General features: G+C 38.7%; 1 protein-coding gene across 4 annotated transcripts in view; it reads right to left on the reverse strand.

The window, feature by feature from the left end:
- The window catches only part of DYNC2H1 (dynein cytoplasmic 2 heavy chain 1), a 170,675-nt gene that overhangs the window by 68,502 nt on the left and 79,710 nt on the right, over positions 1 to 22,463 (reverse strand). For all 4 annotated transcript variants that reach the window (XM_027677336.1, XM_027677335.1, XM_027677337.1 and 1 more), the window contains exons 71-78: positions 21,305 to 21,370; positions 19,154 to 19,204; positions 16,976 to 17,053; positions 15,724 to 15,855; positions 13,345 to 13,417; positions 10,438 to 10,598; positions 8,402 to 8,527; positions 167 to 277 (exon numbers count right to left, since the gene is read on the reverse strand). In XM_027677336.1, coding sequence (XP_027533137.1) covers positions 167 to 277; positions 8,402 to 8,527; positions 10,438 to 10,598; positions 13,345 to 13,417; positions 15,724 to 15,855; positions 16,976 to 17,053; positions 19,154 to 19,204; positions 21,305 to 21,370 — 798 coding nt within the window. The remainder of the gene's footprint in view (positions 1 to 166; positions 278 to 8,401; positions 8,528 to 10,437; positions 10,599 to 13,344; positions 13,418 to 15,723; positions 15,856 to 16,975; positions 17,054 to 19,153; positions 19,205 to 21,304; positions 21,371 to 22,463) is intronic.

Consider the following 22,463-nt stretch of genomic DNA (forward strand, 5'->3'; position numbering starts at 1 on the left):
TCAACTGGAAAAAGTTCCTAGGAAAAAATTCATCTCTCAAGGTAAATTCATAGCATTTTTTGAAATATAAGGTAAAGTCACTTATTCTATTTAAACATATAGTTTACTATACATCTAGATTAGTTTCATGTAAAAATCTAATAAAAACTTTCCAAACAAATCTTACTTCATAAGTTATTTTCAGACTTGACTGAAGCAAAATCGGAGTAAATTTTGGATGAACTTCGGTAGTAAGCCACAGACGAAAGTTTGATTGAGGGTGTAAAGTATTCAGTTCCTATTAAAAAGATGATATATATTGAAAAAGGTTTTGAGGTGTTTTTTTTAATATATAGAACAGTATTTACAAAATTATAATACCCTGGATTAGAAAGTTAGGCTTATCTAAAAAATCTACAGTTGCTTTTACATATAAGGTTATTCAAAAGACTATAGTTCAAGATGTGTTGCCTCCACACGTTCTATATCATCGCTGTGCTCAAACTTGAAGTTCATCTTAGCTGTGTCAAAATATTTGCACCTTTCCTACAGATATAAAATTGGGGGCATAAAAATACATAGCAGTTCTTTACTTCTTTTAAGTACAAAAACACCAGAAGGTTTCATCTCAAAAGATGAAGGCTTGCAATGTGGGCTGCATATCAACAGATCTCAATGACTTTCAACAACTGTAGAGCTATATTAATTTCTTTCTCTTCAAGTGTTTGTTGTATGAACCCTTCATGTTATCATGATTCACGGAAAACTGAGATTAGGAAAAATGAGTTCTAAGAGAAATATTGTCAAACGTTATTTCATATAAAGGCTTCACAAAAATATGTAATTATTGAATATGGACACACACTGCTGGTGCTTTAGGTGCCGCTGAAACAGACATATTTTCCATTGAAGACATCAAAGTTGTCTGACAATTGACTTCAGAACAATGTCAACAGTTTTGTGTACATGTGTTGGGAGACACAGGTTGGTTTTGACACAGGTCAAAAAACTCAACAGATTTTCTCACAATCCATTCATTCTCATAATCTCTAAAGCATAATCATTATCATTTTGGTTTTGGTAAAGAAAAAAATTCTGAAAAGTCATTACTTGTCCAGATATTTTGCAAAATGACAACTATAACTGGTACCTAGAGTCATGGAATCATGGAGCTTGGAGGGAACTGCTGGAGCCTGCCTAGTCCAACTCTGTGCTCAAAGCAGAGCCAGATTCAACAAGTTATCCAGACCCGTATGCAATCAGGTTTTCAGTATCTCCAAGGATGAAGAGGATGAAGACTCTGCAGCCTCTCTGGGCAACCTGTTTGTGTTTGACCATCTTCACATTAAAATAAGTTTTATCATTTATTTAAATGGCATTTCCTGTATTTCAGTTTGTGTCCATGGCCTCTTGTCTTGTCATGGGACACCACTGAGAAGAGTCTGAGTCTGTCTCCTTTACTCTTTCCAATCAGCCAATACACACTCATTCATTCATTCATGGCTAGGCTTCGCGAACGAAGATTTGGGAAGGGCTCTACCCATTTTTCATGCAAGCGCGTTGGTGGCTAAAAAGGCCAATACGAGAAAGGCATGTCCGGTTGCAAAAGACACAGCAGAAAGACTCCTTAGATAGTATATTCTGCAAGGTTCGATTCTTTCTGCGTTGTCTTTTCTCCTCAAGAGTGATCCTGCGTGCTTTCTCAAAAGCATCAGCAGCGTTATAAATGGTCTGTCTCCAGGCCTCCCGATTAGAGGCCAGAGTGGACCAGTTATGGTGATCAATATGCCCGAGGCTGAGTTGTTGCTTCAGGGAGTCCTTGTATCTTTTCTTTGGAGCTCCTCTCTTGCGGCAGCCAGTGGCAAGTTCACCATAGAGCAGGATCTTAGGGAGGCGGTGGTCCTTCATCCTAGAGACGTGCCCTGCCCATCGCAGTTGCGTTCTCAGTAACATGGCCTCAATACTCGTAATTGCTGCCTGTTCGAGAACAGATGTATTGGTCACATAGTCTGACCAATGGATGTTAAGGATTGTACGGAGGCAGCGTTGATGGAAGCGTTCTAGGAGACGCAGGTGGTGGCGGTAGATGACCCATGATTCGGAACCATATAAAAGAGTAGACAGCACTATGGCTCTGTAAACACTGATCTTGGTGCTTTTCTTCAAGTGTTTATTACGCCATACTCGTTTATGGAGTTTTCCAAAAGCACTATATGCCTTCGCTAACCTATTGTCTATCTCCCCATCAATCTTACCATCTGAGGAGATGAGGCTGCCTAGGTAATTAAACTGTTGGACTGAATTGAGTTCTGACTGGCCGATGGTGATGTGGGGATGGTGGGGGACTTCCTGAGGTGCAGGCTGATGGAGAACTTCTGTCTTCTTTAAGCTGACTTCCAGCCCAAAGAGCTCAGCAGCATCTGCAAAGCAGGATGTTAAACGCTGCAGAGCTGCTTCTGTGTGGGCAACAAGGGCGGCGTCATCAGCATAGAGCAGCTCCCGGACAAGATGGTTTAGGGTCTTAGTATGGGCCTTCAGTCGCCTTAGGTTGAATAGGCTTCCATCAGTACGATATCGAATGTAGATACCGTCCTGATCATCGAGGTCTGCCGAGGCCCTTTGGAGCATCATACTGAAAAAGACTGTGAAAAGGGTAGGAGCGAGAACGCAGCCTTGTTTCACACCATTCTTTATTAGAAAGGGCTCAGAAAGTGTGTTGCCATATCTGACTTGGCCGTGCTGATCCTCATGAAGTGAGATGATCATTTTAAGGAACTTGGGGGGACAACCTAAACGTTCCAAAATCTGCCAAAGACCTTTTCTGCTCACAGTATCGAAAGCCTTGGTGAGGTTGACAAAGGTTACATAGAGACCTTTGTTCTGTTCCCTACACTTCTCTTGCAGTTGTCTGAGAACAAATATCATGTCTGTGGTGCTCCTGTTGGCTCTGAAGCCACACTGACTTTCAGGTAGAATTTCTTCTGCTATAGCGGGTATTAGTCTGTTCAGGAGTATTCTTGCTAAGATTTTGCCAGCAATGGAGAGCAGAGTAATACCACGGTAATTTGAGCAGTCTGATTTAGTACCTTTCTTCTTATACAAGGTGATGATGACTGCATCTCGAAGGTCTGAAGGTAGTTCGCCTAGTTCCCAACAGCGCACCACAAGCTCATGAAATTTAGCATGGAGTGCAAGGCCCCCATGTTTCCAGACTTCAGGTGGGATTCCATCCACCCCAGCTGCCTTGCCGATTTTCACCTGCTGTATGGCCTTGAGGGTTTCTCCTAAAGTGGGAGCAGTATCCAATTCATACTTCACTGGTTGTTGTGTGATGGACTGAATTGCTGAGTCTTGGACTGCACGGTTGGTACTGAAAAGAGTTTGAAAGTGTTCAGACCATCTATTCAGAATGGAGGTTTTATCTGTCAGAAGCGTTTGACCATCTGCACTAAGTAGTGGGCTATGGACTTGGTATGTAGGTCCGTATGCTGTTTTCAGGGCCTCATAGAATCCTTTGTGATCCCCTGTATCTGCACAAAGTTGAGTTTTTGCAGCTAAATCGGTCCACCACTTGTTCTGGATGTCACGGAGTTTCTGTTGGAGTTTGCTGCATGCAAGACGAAAGGCTGCTTTTCTTGCGGGACAGGATGGCAGTGCAAGATGTGCTTGGTGGGCAGTTCTCTTCTTCCTCAACAATTCCTGGATTTCTTGATTGTTTTCATCAAACCAATCTTTGTTCTTCTTGAGGGAGAACCCTAAGGATTCTTCAGAGGATTGCAGGATGCAGCTTTTAATATGATGCCAAATTGCTTCAGGAGAGGAATCTGCAGAATCTGTGGAATGGTTTTCAAGCCTAGTTTGAAGGTTTGCCTGGAATCTTTCTCTTACTGTGGTTGATTGGAGATCGTTAACTTGGAGTCTTCTCCTTGGGATATTGCCCTTTTTGGGTTTGAATTTGAGATTGAAGTTAAGTTTACAGCGCACAAGCCGATGGTCTGTTTGGCATTCTGCGCTGGGCATCACACGGGTATGGAGGACATCGCGGACATCTCTCCGACGCACCAAGACATAATCAATGAGATGCCAATGCTTAGATCTGGGGTGCATCCAGGTTGTCTTCAGACTATCTTTCTGCTGAAAGATAGTGTTGGTGATGGTAAACTGTTGCTCTGCGCAGAATTCCAGCAGAAGTCGACCATTATCGTTGCAGTTTCCAACGCCATGCTTGCCTAGTATTCCTTTCCATGCTTCAAAATTTTTACCAACTCTGGCGTTGAAATCACCAAGGATAATGATCTTATCATCTGCTGGTACTTTTTGGGTAAGGCAGCGCAGGTCAGTGTAAAATTTATCTTTTTCAGCAGGGTCAGCTTGGAGAGTTGGGGCATATATACTAAAGATGACAACGTGATGCTTGTTGTTTAGTGGAAGGCGTAGGGAGATAATGCGGTCAGAGTGACCTGTCGGCAGATTTTCGAGTTTAGGGACAATGGAGTTTTTGATCATGAAACCGACACCTGAGAGGTGTTTTTCAGTTCTGGACTTACCTGACCAAAAGAGTGTGTAACCGGTACCGTGTTCCCTGAGGCTACCTTCCTCATGAAGGCGAACCTCACTGAGAGCGGCTATGTCGATGTTGAGACGGGCCAGTTCATGGGCAATTAGGGCAGAGCGACGCACAGGACGTCCGCTGTCCGCAGAATCGAGCATGGTTCTGATGTTCCAACATGCTAGAGTTAATTTAGGTGCACCTTTGGAGGCAGGTGCATGCCTGTGACTTTTGTTCTTTGTGCGACCGCATTGGAAGAAGATGCCCGTTGGTCTGCGGTTAACCAACCGGGTGAAGGTGGAGATGAGCTTTGTTTAGGCCACCTTTTCTAGGCCCCTCTCCGAGTGGAGCAAGCAGTGCTATCCTTGAGAAGGCTGCTTGGTCGTTCAGGGTGCTGCCCCAAGAGACTCTCATCTCCGTCAGTCTCAAATGACCAATATCCTGAACCGCCTGCATGCAGGGTTGAGTCTGCGGCTCCCAGTGCACCTTTCACCTACCGTTTCGACCCTCGCCCGTCGCTGCAGGACTTTTTGCATGTGGGTAAAGCCTTCAAGCCTGCGCAATGGATTTTTTAGGTGAGATGCAGTATGCGCGGAACTGAACCCACCCTTTAATCCTAAGGTTCATCTGCCAGGGCCGAGCAAGCTTGGACGGTGGCAGCGAGGTCCTCAGGACGTAGGTTTGATTAGAGTGACCTTCTCTTAGATGGATGGCCTTACAGGGCTAAGCGAGCTCCATCTGCCCGGGTTTGGGATGAGAGTTGTCCTTCTCCTAGGATGACTGCCAGAAGGCTAACGAGCTCATCCTGCCCAAGAATGTAATGTATCTGACCCTACGGTTTTGACCTGTCTGGCATGGGTGACCCTACCGAAGGCATGAACCCTCGCCAGCATAGCTCGCAACTGCACAGGGGTACAAAGGCTACATACCTGTTATAACGAGTTGGGTAAGCCATTCATTTCCTACTTTACTAACACCTATTTATATACCATCATAAGGAGACAACCAGGAGAAGCCCTTTGTCCTGCCCATCCTTTCAGGATGTATCAGAGCAGAGCAAATATATCCGGAACATGCTGAACCTGGGCGGTGGCCGCAGGTGAGCCAAAAGTGAATAGGTAAATAGACAAACAGAGAAACCAACTGACCAACCGTTCTGGCCCCGTACCTGTCAAGGCTAGGGTGCCTTTCAAGACCCCAACCTAGCTGGGGTCCCCATCAATCTAAAAGAACCCACTGTCCACCCTGACGATTATCCTTCCCCCACTGTGACACCACAAATTGCAGGCGCAATGCACACCTGCGATGTCTCACATGGGACAGCCCCGCACACCCATCCACCAGTTGGGGAAGAACCATAATCCACTCAAAGCCCTTCCCCTCTGCTCCCTTTCCCTTCCCTGCCCCTCCCCCCAGACCTGGATCGGCAAACCTCTGTGTGCTCCGAAGCTGCCTTCTCCTCTTCCATGGGGGTGCAGTACCTGCTGGAAAGGCTCCCCTCTCTCTCTCCCTCCTCTTTCTCATGCTGTAGCTGTGCCTGGGCAATAAACCGCGCGCGCTCCGCGCGCGCGGCGCAGGACCCCTGCGCGGGCACGCACAAACTTCCGGCAGGGGCAGAGCCCCCCCCGCCCCCCCCGCCCCCTGCCCCCCCCGCCCCCGCCGCCCGCTGCACCCCCCGCTGGCGCCGGCCCCCCCCAACGCGTGTAACAACTCACGACCCGTGCCAGGACCTGTGCTATGAAAGCACATGCTTCCGACCAGCCAATACACACTAAATAACTAAGATTCCCCTGAGGCTTCTCTTTCCCAGGCTGAACAGTCCCAGTTCTCCCAGTTTCCACTTGTATGATACATGCTCCAGTTCCTTTATCACCCTAACCCTGTACTGAACTGGTTCCAGTATGCCCATGTCTCTCTTGTACTGGGTAGCTGAGCACTGGACACAGAACTCCAGATGTATCTCACCAGTGCCGAGTAAAGGGGAAGGATCACTTCCCTCGACCTGCTGGCAACGCTCTGTCTATAACAGCCCAGGAGGCCAGTCACCTTCTTTGCTGCAAGGTCACTTCGCTGGCTCATGTCACCTTCTTACCCTCTAGGACCCCCAGGTCTTTTCTGCCAAACTGCTTTTCAGCCAGTTAGTCCCCAAATTGTCTGGGTGGCCGGAGCTACTCCTTCTCACAGGAAGCACTTTGCATTTCCCTTTGCTGAACTTCATGAAGTATCTCCTCAGCCTACTTCTTCAGTCTATTAAGGTCCTTTTGGATGAAAGCACACTCATCAGTTACATCAATAATTTCCTCCAAATCTTTATCATCTCTACTTGCTGAGGATACACTTTGTCCCACTACTCATATCATTAATTAAGATGTTAAACCATGTTGGCCACAGTACCAATGCCTAGAGCACAACACTGATGACTGGCCTCTGACTGGATTTTTTGATGTTGACAACAACCCTTCAAGTAACACAACTAGGCCAGTTTTCAATCTACCTCACTGTGGTACACTGGGGTCCATACTTCATCAGCTTGTCTATGAGGATGTTATGGGAACCAAACCAAGATTTGATAATGATCCACAGCCTTGGAAGCAGGAGTTTTAGGAAAAGAAAACAAGAGAATTCACATGCTGTCTCAAGCATCTGCAGTATGCATCCTCTGATACTCTGTGCTTGGCTACAAGACAGCTAATGGGGGGAAGCTGTAAGCTGTCAAGGTTATCATTTTCGAATTGATAAAGTTCACATTGACCAGAAGATATATTTCATCTTCTTAAATTGAAAGATTGTGAGAACTAAATTTATGTACCTGGATGGAACTGAATTATAAATATGCAGAAGCCCCTTAAGATGATGTTCAAGCATAGGAATTACATAGCCTCACACTTGTTAATGATATGCAAAACAGACAAGGGAATGTGCAGAGTCAACCATCAGCAAATCTCAGTCTATATTAAGCTCAGCAGAAAGTTTAACACATTCAGTATTACATTCTTGTGGAAAGAATAAGAACCTCCTGACACATATCCATATTTTAATACTTATAAGATCTGAAATTTTGTAATCAGCAAGAGGCTTGCAAACATTTCCTTACTGTTCACTAGCTTGTTCAGACTAGATGACACACATCAGTGTTATCTTGCTTTTCCTTTGCATTTTTTCAAAATGGATTATAGGAATGCTAAAGGTACGTGTGCCACACTGAGAGACAGACGACAGACTCCAAGATCACATCCATGGAGAACATATTACGAAAAATCACAGAAAACTGGAAAATTAAGACTGTAGTAACTGTTGATAGGAATTCCCTAATTTTCTTCTGGGTTAATTTCTTTTTAGGATTTCACAGTGATATACATGAAAAGTGTGTCATATAAAATCACTTCTGGTCAGCAAGTTAATGATCTAACATGCTATAATGAAGAGTGTGTTTGTAGAAAATATTAGATAGACATTTTAATCTCAAATTAGCAAAAACCTCTTAGTAACTCAGGCACAAGCTATACTTCACAAAAACAAGAACTGCTAAAAATTAAGTCCTAGAACTAAGGGAAATAGAAATTAAATTCAAGCATACATAGATTCATAGTTCAGCAAACATGGGCAGTATCTCATAAAGTACTAGAAGTCCTAACTGGAACATTTTCCCAATCATCATGGTAGAAATCTTGTACACTGTATGAAAATGTTCACACAAAGAAAGGAGCTGCTTAGATCTGCAGCAGTTTACCTTATTTGTGACTGAGAAAACTGCAAAGGTGTATTTTTAAACTGGAATTTTAAACATCACCATGGAAATGTCTGAAATGCTTCAGAAATTTTGCATACTAATTTTGTCCGGTTTCCAATATCTTCTTCTCTATTTGCCCTCACCTTTTCCAACACAGGAAGCCAAGATGTAACGAGATGCAGGTTTTTTAAACAGAGCCATTCTCCATTGCGTGCACATTCTTTTAGAGTTTGAATAGCCAGGTCGGCTTGGCCCTGGCCCATTGCAATCTGAAATGACAGACACAGTTGCATCAAGAACCTGACATACCTCATTTAACAGCTAAATACAAAATAATTTTTTCAATTTAGGTTGCATATGTAAAAAAGGACTGCTAAAGATAACTAGAATTTTCTCCAATGTGATAGGCTACTAAAGTAGGGAAAAGATTAAGGAAAACAGTTTTCCTTCGCAATTTCTCTAATCAGAGTTTCTTAAAAAAAACATTACCTAGTCTTTGTATGGCAAAAAACATACATCCCTTGGTGACAGTGATGGTATTCCCTGGGAAGTCAAAAAGTAATTTAAATATCAGTGACTAAACTGTACTACTGCAGAACTGCTGATACAATAAAAACAAGAGATAAATGAGAACAAAGTTTCCTCTGACTGGAAGTTAGGAGTATTTCCTTTGAAGAGAAACACTCAGTTATATTAAGATGAGTGAAAAACTAAGGCTGGTCTCTTTCCAACTGGGAAATATGAATAGTTTAACATACAGTCCTTTCTTCATGTTTTATAGCACCATATTAATTCTACCTTAGAATCTATTTGGAAGCTATACATAACAAAAACCCTGAACCAAACAAGTTGAAAATAAAGTGGTCTTAGCCAATCTGAAAAGTCTTGTCTTGGCATTATAATCCTCTGCCTAAATAAAACTTAATATATCTTGAAATAATTTAAAATAGCCAAAGGAAGATAACTGAAAGTCATCAGCAATAAGGTAGCAGACAAATTTAGCACTCTCTTCTTCATCCTATATGAGAAATAATTCAAGAGAGAAGAAAAATATGATCTTTTATGTTCTATTCAAATTACATGAGAAAGTGCAGGAAAAAAACACAATATTCTCATTAGTAGGACACCTTTCAGATTATTTAGCTTTGAGTACCACTCCTTAATTGAATACCACACCATGCTACATTTTAGAAGTCCAACATGTAAAGAATATTTAGAGATAAACATAAAAATCCATGTGGCAGAGTAAGAAATATGCGTTCCGCAATGTTCACAGCTAGATAAGCTGGCAGTCGGTTCTTAATATTTACAGTTTGATGGGAAAAATATAATACATCAGTGTATATTCTAGGACTAATTTCAAGGACTATTTAAAAGCAACATTAAACTTGACGTTTTCCATTTCTATGTTAACCAGTGATTGTCTAGATAACAACTTCCCTCCCACAGATATTTCAAATGACAGAAGGAAACAATTTTTTATAGAAAGGTATAAAGCATATTGTTACTGTGTAATGAGAATATTAGGAAACTACTTTTATCATAGAATAATTTGAATTGGAATGGATCCTGGAAGGCATCTAGTCCAATCTCCTGCTCAAAGTAGGGTCAGCTATGAAAGATCAGACGAGAAGCTGAGGGCTTTGTCCAGTGGGTTATTGGGAACCTTCAAGGATGTTAAGTTTCTCAAAATATTTTACAGAATTTCACAAAATACCGAAGTATTCACAAACACTGACCATCTGATTTACTTGTTCAGTTGAAGAAAAAAAAATGCAAGTCCTATAAGCAGAGGAAATCATGAAGTCTAGTCTAGTCTAGTGCGTTTATACTTCAATTACTCCACACTAAAAGAAGATAACGTTGTAGCATGTATAACAATTCTCAGCCTCTTTTGTTCTCTTCCATCTATGTTCTCATTTTTTCCTTCTCCAAGTTGGAGGAATGCCTATCACGTGGATTCTGCTTCTGTGAGGATGACAAATTGTGTCTCTCTTCTCCAACCAATTTTGCAAATGGAATGAGAAGTTAATGTCAAGACAGGTAAGAACAACAAACACAGACACCAAACTATGTTTTAACATATTAACTTCCTTGAAAAACAAGGTAAAACAGATATTACTACAGTAAAATTTTACACATTGCATTTTTTTAATCATTATGCTTATCTAAGACTGACCTGATGGTAGCACTCAGTACCTCTTTCAACACTGGCAAGTTCCTGCAACTCTTGAGAAGGATCAGCACCAGGAGAAATTATTATCAAGATGGGCTCAATTTCCATAGTCTCTTTATACAGACGTTTCATATTCAGAGGTGATGGAGATAACTCCTTTATGCCTATAGTTAGAATTAGAATTATTATGGAAATAAAGTGACTCCCCATGATGGAGTGCTTCAACCAGTTTAGAGGTCACCTTGCAGTCAGAGTTCTGTTCAATGGATACCAGAAAACCAGTCTTAAAATGAGAACAAAATCCTTACAATATGCAGGTGTAAGACATCCTATATTGATAAGAAAAATAAACAAGCATGGTGCTTGGATTTCCAGCTTGACAAACATAAACTGCAGTCTTTATTTAGAGCATAGTCTTCAAGGAAACATACAAAAAGAGAGGAGTGGAATAAGAAGCTATGCTATTTGCTGAAACTGATTGCAGTGTGTATGTCTGGCTGTACAACACCTCTCCTTATTGTCCTAAGAGCCTTAATTATTAGACTTACACAGTTCTTGGTACTGTGATTACTTCTGTCTATTATTTGTTTTAATATACAACCTAAATAGTTAGAGTGTTGACCTAGTAAAAGCAAGGTATTTATACACGAGCCCAAAGCTATGTGTATAATAAATTGTTTTAGCCATGTATTTTCATGCATCTTTAGACTGGTCCTTAAGTAGTGAAGCTTTAAGTGCAATGGGAAATCACAACATAAAGCAAGGCAGAAGAAACCAAACCAGTGACAACTATGCCACAACTACTAAATGATGCCATACACACTTCCTTGAGGGCATGGTCTGCTTTCAGACTTGAGCTATTATACGTTCCCTGTAGAACAATACATAATATGGTACATAATTTGTACCACAGAATCATAGAATAATTTGGGTTGGGACTTTAAAGATCCTCTAGTTCCCGCCATAGGCAGGGGCACCTTCCACTAGACTAGCTTGCTCAAAGTCCACCCAGCCTGGTCTTGAACACTTTCAGGGATGGGGCATCCACAATTTCACTGGGCAACCTGTTCCAGAGTCTCACCACTCTCACAGTAAAGAATTTCTTCCAGATATCTAATCCAAGCCTACTCTCAGTTTAAAGTCATAGCCCTTGTAATATATGCCCTTGTAATAAGTCCTTCACCAGCTCTCTTATGGGTCACCTTTAGGTACTGAAAGGCTGCTTTAAGGTCTCTCTAGAGCCTTCTCTTCCCAGACTGAACAACCCCAACTCTCACTTCATAGGAGCAGGACTCCAATAATATGGTGCACTTCAGTATAGCATGTAACATAAAGATATAAGCATGCTTTGGGTGTCCACAAAATACGTTCCTAGAAAGTTCTTATGAACCTTATCTTCAAAAGAAATTATTTTAATCCCTCTTCATCCATAAATTTAAAAATATATGTAAAAGATGAAGCAAAACCCCCCATATCTGGATAAAACAGAAGTGAAAGGCTTTCTTGTAGGCTACTAGAGCTCTTTTGGAACTCATTTTTCTTACAGGAAAGCAGCCAAAGTAGATTGGAAACTTAACGGCTCCTTTTCAAACTAAGTGAAAGTTCAAGTAGTTTCAGGGCAAGCATCCTGAAAAAGACCCAATAGAAAAACTACGAAAAAATATTCATACAAGTGTGACATTATTTATCAGTTAGAAAGTGCTAGTCATGATTTGTGACATGATCTCAAAATAAAATCTCACTGATATGCATGAAAAATCTGTGGACGATTTGTGGATGATTTGCTGGTTTTGAAACTCCAAATGAAGACAACGGTATTCTGCCTTCCTTGGTGAGGCTGCAGCTTCATTCACCTAAAACCATCCCCTCATGCAGCATTCCTCCAAGGAAGTGGTATAAAAATAAGCAATTTTTGTAATTTATTAAGATTTGGAAGACAGTAAGCAGGCAAACTCACTGCATTCAGGTCTCTGCTGGGCTTTGAGCCACATGGCACTGCAGATCACATTTGTCATTTGATTCCAACAGGCAGGGACATTGTCAGCATGGGCCTTTTAAACACACCATCAACAAAGTATCCTCTCTATCTACTAATAATGTTTGACAGAGAAGCTATACCTTAATCCCGAACATATCAGTCTTGGTTGCAGATATGGAGCCAATTTTGACCAACAAATAATGCCCGCAGACAGGGAGCATAAAGGAGCAAAATAAAGTGACTTTTAAAACTTACAGTGTCCACCTCGATGAGACACTCATAATTCATCTTCCATATACCCATTCACTGCTAAAAACTGAGGGAAGGGTTTGGTGTGCTATACTGCAATATTAAGATTATTTGGCATACAGGTTTCAAACTGTGGATACAATAGACTTCAGAGGGGAAATAGACTAACTAGAACAAATAGACAACCATAGTACTGAATCACTCTAAATCATGTATATTTTTAAACAGACAGTAAAAAGTATTACACACCAAGAGACAGACAAAAATTACTGAAATTATTAAATAATCTTTTGAGACTCAATCTACAAAATCTCAAACTTAATGACATTAAATGAAGTAATATTTTTTGGAAAATTTGTGTCTTAAGGAAAGTGCTGCAGTGTAAAACTTTACGAAAACCAGTTATCTTCTTTTCTTAATTAATTCCAGTGTTCAAGAATTCATTAAAGAATCTGACAGATCTTTTACAGTATTTTCAATCACTATGCAGCATAAACCGAACAATTTTAAAAGCACTTTTTAACAATACTTTACAAGAACAAAACCAGCAGGTCCATTTACAACATATTTTCAAATCCTGAAACTTAGGGATTCCATAACAACTATAAAATAAAAGCAAAACATAGGGCAAAAAAAGATACTTAATTGTTGTGTAGAAATACTCTGCTGAAAAATTAACTTACCTAGGGTTTTACATGCAAAAAGAGCCATGGCACTCTGTAGCCTGTCTGGTCGGACAGCCTGGACCACAAGTACCTTAAAATAAAATATATTTGGGGGAGATGAGTCTATAAAAGTATACAGTGACAATTTAAAATGCAAGACTCCTCTAAGACAGCTGAATTCTTTAAACTTTTCTTAAGATCAAAGTTATCTTCCCTGAATATATAAAGCTGTCTGATCATTTCTTTCCAAGATAACCTACTGTAATTGTTCTTTTGTAAGTAGCTTTTCTATTAATAGAATCAGAGGATAGATCTATACCTAATGTCTATTTGTAAGCTAATGTCTATTTGTAAGCTACAACCTTTCCTACAATGTTTTAGAAAAAAGGTAGCTATGTGGGTAGCTAGAAAGCAAACTTAGCTTTATATAGTAATCTAAATTCTGTGCATATATACAGGCAGTAATGTCCTAACTGAAATACTAATGTTCCTGATTTCAGTGCAAATTAATTTATGAGTGGTGCATCAATCTCACCACAGTTTCATTATATTTCATCAAGAGAAATATTCTTAACACTTTCTATACAAGGAACTAGACATACTGATCATTCCAGATTTACTTTCCTATAAATGCAGAATTTTTCTGACAATACATTGTACATATAAGAAGTGCTCTTCTGCATTTCATAGAATCAAATATGACTCAGAAAAATTCCTTTCCAAAATGGTTTGTTCCCTAATTCCATGCATGCTATTTTAGAAATTTACCTCCTCCATCAAAAACTCCAAATAGAGAGCTGCTAAGAGCCAATCAGCATGAAACTACATGAAACTACCTCATCCTTTCTTTGGAATGGGCTTTCATTTTTTATGTGAAGTGACTTCAAATGAAAAACCACAGCATCATTTGAAAGTAAGTAATGACATGCCTTCTTCCATAAACACAAGAGAGATTACATTTTCCCCTTCCAGTGGAGAAGGACCTTCAGGTAGAGGAAGGGATTTTCCCCTCCAATATTCTTGGTGAGTTCTTTATCACCAGGCTTTCAAGAACAGTCATATTTCATGACTACTATTCTAAAAAAGAAGAGGTTGCTACTGTGTTTTGCGGTTTTCAGTCAGATGTGTGAGTTTGTACATTAAATGATGAACTAAACTAAAGATGTCAGCTTAAAGAAGACAGAAGTTCTCCATCAGCCTGCACCTCAGGAAGTCCCCCACCATCCCCACATCACCATCGGCCAGTCAGAACTCAATTCAGTCCAACAGTTTAATTACCTAGGCAGCCTCATCTCCTCAGATGGTAAGATTGATGGGGAGATAGACAATAGGTTAGCGAAGGCATATAGTGCTTTTGGAAAACTCCATAAACGAGTATGGCGTAATAAACACTTGAAGAAAAGCACCAAGATCAGTGTTTACAGAGCCATAGTGCTGTCTACTCTTTTATATGGTTCCGAATCATGGGTCATCTACCGCCACCACCTGCGTCTCCTAGAACGCTTCCATCAACGCTGCCTCCGTACAATCCTTAACATCCATTGGTCAGACTATGTGACCAATACATCTGTTCTCGAACAGGCAGCAATTACGAGTATTGAGGCCATGTTACTGAGAACGCAACTGCGATGGGCAGGGCACGTCTCTAGGATGAAGGACCACCGCCTCCCTAAGATCCTGCTCTATGGTGAACTTGCCACTGGCTGCCGCAAGAGAGGAGCTCCAAAGAAAAGATACAAGGACTCCCTGAAGCAACAACTCAGCCTCGGGCATATTGATCACCATAACTGGTCCACTCTGGCCTCTAATCGGGAGGCCTGGAGACAGACCATTTATAACGCTGCTGATGCTTTTGAGAAAGCACGCAGGATCACTCTTGAGGAGAAAAAACAACGCAGAAAGAATCGAACCTTGCAGAATATACTATCTAAGGAGTCTTTCTGCTGTGTCTTTTGCAACCGGACATGCCTTTCTCGTATTGGCCTTTTTAGCCACCAACGCGCTTGCATGAAAAATGGGTAGAGCCCTTCCCAAATCTTCGTTCGCGAAGCCTAGCCATGATGAAACTAAAGATACTCAACAAGCTGACATATCCACCAGTAACAAAGCAACCATGAAAGAATTTTAATACCTATTATTGAAATTAATTCTGAAAATTACTATACCTTACAGGGTATAGTCAGTTGCAGGCAATACACCAACACAAAAAAAGACTCAGATAACAGAGAACTAAATATGCATTATGGTGAAAGGAAATACATAATCCTTAGACAAAAAAAACTAGTTAAACTGTAAGACAGTGTAGATAGTGTCACTGCTTATAATTCAAGCAGGCCTGGATGTAAAATTTACTTTTAATGCTGAACTTATAATTAATATAATAAATGAAAAGATTACCTGCTGAAATAAGGAAATTCTTTTTACAACAGTAGATGGAAAGTCTTGTTCACATACAGAACTCTGAGAAAAAGTGTGCCACAGACTTTCATCTTCAAAACAGAGTATCTGATAAAGACCCGGGAGAGAAATCTACAAAACAAATAATGTATAATTAACTATAAAGAAGAATAGCCACTTGGACATTGTATATTTTAAATAAATTCCAAATACCAGTTATGACCACTACTCACGGACATCACAAAATTCAATTTTATCCTTGGAGTTAAAGAAGAATACATTTGAAAATTAACCATTTATTTACTATTACTATTCCCAGGAAATGCTAAGTTTGTATTTGCATTGTATTTTTGATTTTAAACTTAAAGGTTCTTTGGTTTTAAATTTTGGGCTCTACCTTTAAGTCTTTTGCTTTAATCACGATCAGGTTCTTTTTCTATCAATACATGCTACTGATTCACTCAGTTACTCATTTTCTGTTTGTTTGTTTGTTTAAACCTCTATCATGCCTGCCACACCATTATTGTGATTGTTCCTGATCTCTGGTTGAAAAGAAATTAAATAATGGACTCTGGATTTAGCAACAACAGTCCTTGCCAAATACTAGTCAAGATTTTCCTTCTTGCTGCTCAGCTACATGCAGGAGAAGAGCCTAAGATGGAATTTCAAGCACCAGTACTTTTTTTTAGTTCCCTTCAACATTGACTGTGGTAGGAGGAACACAAGCATTTTTGTTTTAGTGTGATTATTACTCAATCTGAGCAATCACAAACTCTGAATCACCTGCAAAGATGTACAAGGAAATCTGATGAGAAGACTATTTTCTCAATTAACAGTGTTTAATACAATATTAGGTGGTTTTGTGAAGGTCATTACAAAAGCGGAACTCAAATATTCTTTGCAATTTTTCCTATGTATATTTTTCTATCTAAAAAAATTGAAGTACTCTGGGTAGACTTAGAGCATTTTCTAATCTCAGTAAGATGACAGGTTCATTTACAAACATTGAAATTCATTGTTAGATGGGGTAGAAAAGTTCAAGAAAAAGGGTCAGAAAAATGAGTTTAAAATACTTTATTTTTTTTCAAGTGGGTACGTATTAAGCCATGGTTTCTAAAAGATAGAATAAGCAGCTTAAAATAGCAAAATATTTCCATCTGACAAATACATATTTGAGTATTCAAGTCCAAATTCCTATTTGTCAAAACCCAAGTCCTTTAAATTTAAATTCAACCCACCATACGATGTATACCTTCAAAGATGCTACTGCCCAGGCTCGGTCGTGTTCTATCCAAGAGGGAATCTGGTCACGAACACTTCTTTGTGAATCCTTATTGAAGTAAGTTATGTTACACATGTAAGTTATATAAATTTTTGGGAAACACTATATTCAGTAATAAGAAGATGAAACTCATGTTTTTAATAAAAATACCATTTACAACAGCAATCTTTCTGTGGCATTTTGTGAAGTTCGTAAACAGCATAACAAAATAAAAGCTACCAAAGATTTAAATATGAGACATACTGTTCACAGTAACATCTGCTTAGCTACTTGAGCATGAAAATATTATTTAGAGTATCCTTATGATGCACTCAATTCTAAGTAGTTTTTCATTAAAAACAATTGACAGAAATTATTGTCTATCTGCATATGCATTCTGAGCAACTGACTTCACAAAACAACTCCATTGCACATATTTGCAGTCATGAAGAAGACGGTTCTTCACACAAAGAGCAATTTTGGGGTAATTCACTAGGCAAAACACACTTCTGAACATCTCTGCACTAATAAAGTTTGGCCACAGCTCTGTTTTTCTGCTCTTTAGTTTTTTGGAATGGAGAAAATTCTAAGGATGAACAACACAGCTTAAGCTCCAGTGTATTCATTATATCACTTTTTATTAAAAAATCTTACAATACTCATTAACCAGTCTGACAGTATCTGCATGGAAATGTATCTGGATTTCTCAACCACTGAGCAACTTCAAAAGTAATCTTAAATGTTCAGCAGAAAAAAATAGAAGGTTTCTTGTGAAAGGATACCTTGGCCCTGAGTCATGAAGTCTGAGAAAGAACGAAACCAGAAAACTCAGAAGCAACTGTAGGAATAAACTTGAGATGGGTCTGCAATATACATTCCAGTTAGAATCGGGGTGATGGATGCATATGCACAGTCTTTCCAAAATCTATGGGTTGTGTGTTAGGTGGGTAGAGGTAAGACTGGTATTAAATTCCATTATACAATCAGAATCTCACATAGTTTGAAAATTACCTACACAAGAAAATACTTGACAATCACCTAATTCACTGACATTTAATTGAATTACAAAGACTCCATAGAGATGAAGGGGAACTTCTGCAATCACACTGAAATGCAAAACCTGTAGTAGAGTCATCTTATGGCTAGAGAAAATGGACTTTAAGGATCATTTCAGGAACCAGCTGCCTGAGAAAACCTGAGTAATACATTGTGTTTTAAATGACTTGCCACTTCTGCCACCACGCATGTGAACACACCTACTGTCATGAGTGTCTAAAATCAAGGTACTCACACTGGTCATCATCTTGTACCATTTAATATACAAGCTACCCTGGTAAGTATTTAAACAAGGCTATAGGTTAAGAGTAATTGTGAACGATGAATTGTGAGCTGAGCCTCATGGAATGAGCTAGCCTGACTATGAATGAAGGAAAAGTGGAGAAAATCAAAACAGGAGGCAAAGACTGGGCTCATGATTCCTGATTGTGCTCATGTTTCCTAAAAACACCTTTCAAAACCTTTGCCAAAATATTTGGCTCAAAGAAGAGTTATAAAGGGCAAGATTATGGAAACCTTAGCTTTTTTCTCTACCCTTTTCTACTGGAATGTTATGTTAAAAGTGTACAGATTCAACAGAATTGAGAGACACAGTAAACTACAGCATGCTTGATCAGGTATGCAAAGAAAGTTTCTTAAGCTTGCTCAGTCACCTAGGAAAACATATAAATACATCTCCAGATGTATTGTAGAACTCAAGACTAAGGAAATAGCAAGTCAAAGTTAGCAAAGTGTGTGGACAATTCCATTAATTCATCCAAAAACAACTCATATAGGACTCTGAGAGAAAGAGGGATTCAGAAATGTTGATTTTAGTCACAGAAGAGGGCTGTAAACCTCCTCAAACATACAGTTACAAATTGTAATCCTGGTAAAAGAAAAAGAAAATAAGAAAAGCAACAAAGGCAAAAAGTTATGTAAATTAGAAAATTAGTTGCCATGTACAAAAAGGTTTTTAAAAATTTATATTTTTATACTACTATGTGAGAAGCTACTTGTTTCTTTAATGTATGAATACAATTAATTAAACAATATAGTAAAAATGCAACTTTAACTTTTTAGGATTAAAGTAAATGTTCCTTATTTCAAAATATGCAAATAAATGTAGCTTACTGATTTTCTTATGGTATCTCCAATGATCACACCTGTAAAAGTCTCCCATTCCTAGGGGAATAAATAATAACTCAGATCAGTCACAAGATATCTTTAAGAATAAAGATTGATATGTAATGCCTGTAGGCAGACCAGGATGATAAACAAATTAAATCCTAGATTCTGAAAGAGTTCTAAGACATTTTAAAAATGCTAATTCCCTTTGCAGAATCCAGGCTAAGTGACTGCAGTGCTTTACAAGAAAAAGAGGCAGAGGGGAAGTCCTATACCTTCTAAGCACCCACAGCTCCCACCCTATAGACTATCAACTACCAAGAAGTAACAAATGTTGCCGGCAAGGACGTGGGCATCAGCAGCCCAGGTACAACACATAGCTACAAAATCCATGATTCAACAGTGTTTCATGTTACAGTATCCAGCAGGTTTTAGAACAGGGGGCATACTTAAGATAATAGAATGACATTACAAATATTTGGTTGCACCTAAAAGAGAAACGTTAAGTTAAATTTATATATGATTAAATCTTTTAGAATTGGTATATGTATCCAGGAAGGCAGCTTTTAATAATTTTAAGACAGATTAGATAATTATTTAAAAACATCACAAAATACATAATGCTCTATTTGGAGGTAGCAAGAAATATACTAAAATTTTTTCGTAAGTATTGAAATTTTTGTATAATCAGAATCTATAATTCTGTGATAAAGGTTTTTGACTAGTAGTAGTACTACTGATACAAACCACAGAATAGTTTTTTGCACTCATCTAGTTGTCTTGAAACAGCTCTCTCTTTCAGTTACAAATTGATGTTCCTCTCCCAATGACAAAGAAAATGCTTGTGCACAGAAAAATACTTACAGAAGTACTTTTAAAAGTTTTAAAATCAAATATTATGTAATATTTTTATGAAGAAAAGCAAAAGTATAATCTGTAGAGGCACATAAACTACCTCAGAAAAATCTATATGTATTGATTCAGAAAGAGAATGTCTCTACTAAAACCCAAGGTATTCTATAATATACTATTTTAGTTGTACTATAAAATTCTCATCACTATGCAAAAAATTCACAACTGCAGAAGGTTGAACTCTTTTGGCAGATGGACTTAGAATACTAAATTCTCTAGCAGCATAATAATCAAATTCTAGTCTCATCACATTAAAAGCTTTAAAAGAAATAACTTTAAAAGAATAACCACTTCAGCTTCATTTTCCTCACTAAATATTTTGCACAAGCACTATTCTCTTAACAATTTAATTAAAATAACTTCTACCTTTCAGAGAAATAAGAAATTACTGATATTATTTGCCTGGTGTCATTCTTGAGTACTCAGTGTAGAAATGGGCATTATATATAAACTAGATTAAGCTCTAATAGCTTAATGCATGCTAAACAATAGAAACCAACACATAAGGCTGTACTTACAAACACGTAAGAAGCCAAGCTTTAAACCAGTCAGAAAACTATTTGCAAGTTGCTGCCATCATGACTTTAGAAACTTAAGAAAGACAAAGCAAGAAATTTTCAGAAGCCCAAAAGAAATAATGAAGATGAAATAGGGAACTTCTAATAATGAAGAGTAACCAGGATATGCTTCTACCAACTAGATTAACTTATTTTTATCATTGTTGAAAGAGTGGGATTTTATTTTGTCAATCCATATGTCTACATTAAAACTACATTGCACTCATAACATTGAGAGGTTTCAACCAACTTTTCTTAAACCTTGTACCTTGAGCTCATATGCTTCATATAATCAAATTCCATTACATCCTTCAAAGGAATTGTCTGATTTTAACCTTTTACCCTATAATGGACTCTCCTCTACTGAACTGACATCTACTACATCAACTCCTTCTGGTCTCCAGCTTCTAGTACAGAAAGCCATAGTTTTGTCTCTCCATTCCATGTAGATATTTTAGAAAATTAAATATGTCTTGACTCAGGCTAATCAGCCACATTTAAGCAAATGTATTAAGTCAATTATGCATATAGTTTCACTGCAGTCAGACTTTATAGAAGTAATTCTGTACTACACTGTAGACAAATCTAAGTAAGCCCTATACTTACGGACAAAAACTTTTTATCTACTTATTTACTGTTCATATAGATTTAAGTAAAATACTTGGGGATTTTCTTCTCTAGCACTTACATTTTCTTGAAAAAGTTCAGGGTGCATTCCTCGTACAAAATGTAGAGCAAACATTAGCTGATCAGCCTGAAATAAAAGCAATAAAAATGTATTTATGTGCTCAGCAAAAGTCACCTGTTTTTTTTTATAAGCAACATTAGCAACATAAGTGATCTCTAATTCCATAGTAATGACTTAATGACATATACCTTAATGCAAAATTGCTACATACCTTTGCAACTGAGAGACAAAGACTAACCCAAAGTGGTCAGTGGAGTGGGTGATAAATAGGTCCCTACTAGGCATTAGTGTCAAACTCTGCAAGGCACTGAAGGTCTCATTGATAAATAAAATACATCCATGAACATTACATGACACTGAGAACAAACTACACCACTCAACTCTTTCATCTTCTCAGACAAGGTCTGCAAGTAAATTCAAATCGAAACCGCCTATTAGGATAGTCCCTGAATGATTCAGTATCCGAAATTTGAATGAAAATTGTTTGGAAGAATACTAACTGTAACAGAAACTGTTTTGACAAATTAACAGTATAGGTGGGTGAATTCCAGTGCTCAGGAAAATTTCTGGGCACAACTGCACTTAGTAGCATACATGAAGCCTAGGTACACACAAACATAGACAATAACCACAGACAGAAAAAACCATCCTTCCCAATTCTAACATGGTTAAAAACACATAAACTTGTATCAGCTATACCTTTTATGAAGACATTAGTAAAGCCTCAGTGCCACAGCAGTCTTAAAAAATTTTCATGGATAAAAGGTGGAAATAGTAGTGAATTGTTGATGGTGTGAGGAGCTTAGTTTTTCTCTCAACTATTAGAACACAATGGATGGACCATTAGTCTGAAGCTGCACAGTAACAGACTTTCAGTATTTTCTAACCTCCAATATGATTGCTCACAGTTAAAATCCTTCCTACTAGAAATCTCCCCTCTGTGCCCTACACTTGAAATCTCTACTCTTACGTGCAAAAATTGCTGCCTTCCAATATTCACAAGATGTAATGACTTAGTGAAAGGCTTCACATACTCATTACTTCAAATGCAGACATTAAATATGATGAGAATATTCCATGAGAATCCCATTGGACTTTGATAACCAAAATTTCTAAGAAATATCTGCTACCTCTGAACCTTCAATATAATGTTGCTAGA

Source organism: Neopelma chrysocephalum, unplaced genomic scaffold, assembly GCF_003984885.1.
Source record: "Neopelma chrysocephalum unplaced genomic scaffold, ASM398488v2 Primary Assembly neopelma1_43, whole genome shotgun sequence".
Taxonomy (NCBI): Eukaryota; Metazoa; Chordata; class Aves; order Passeriformes; family Pipridae; genus Neopelma; species Neopelma chrysocephalum.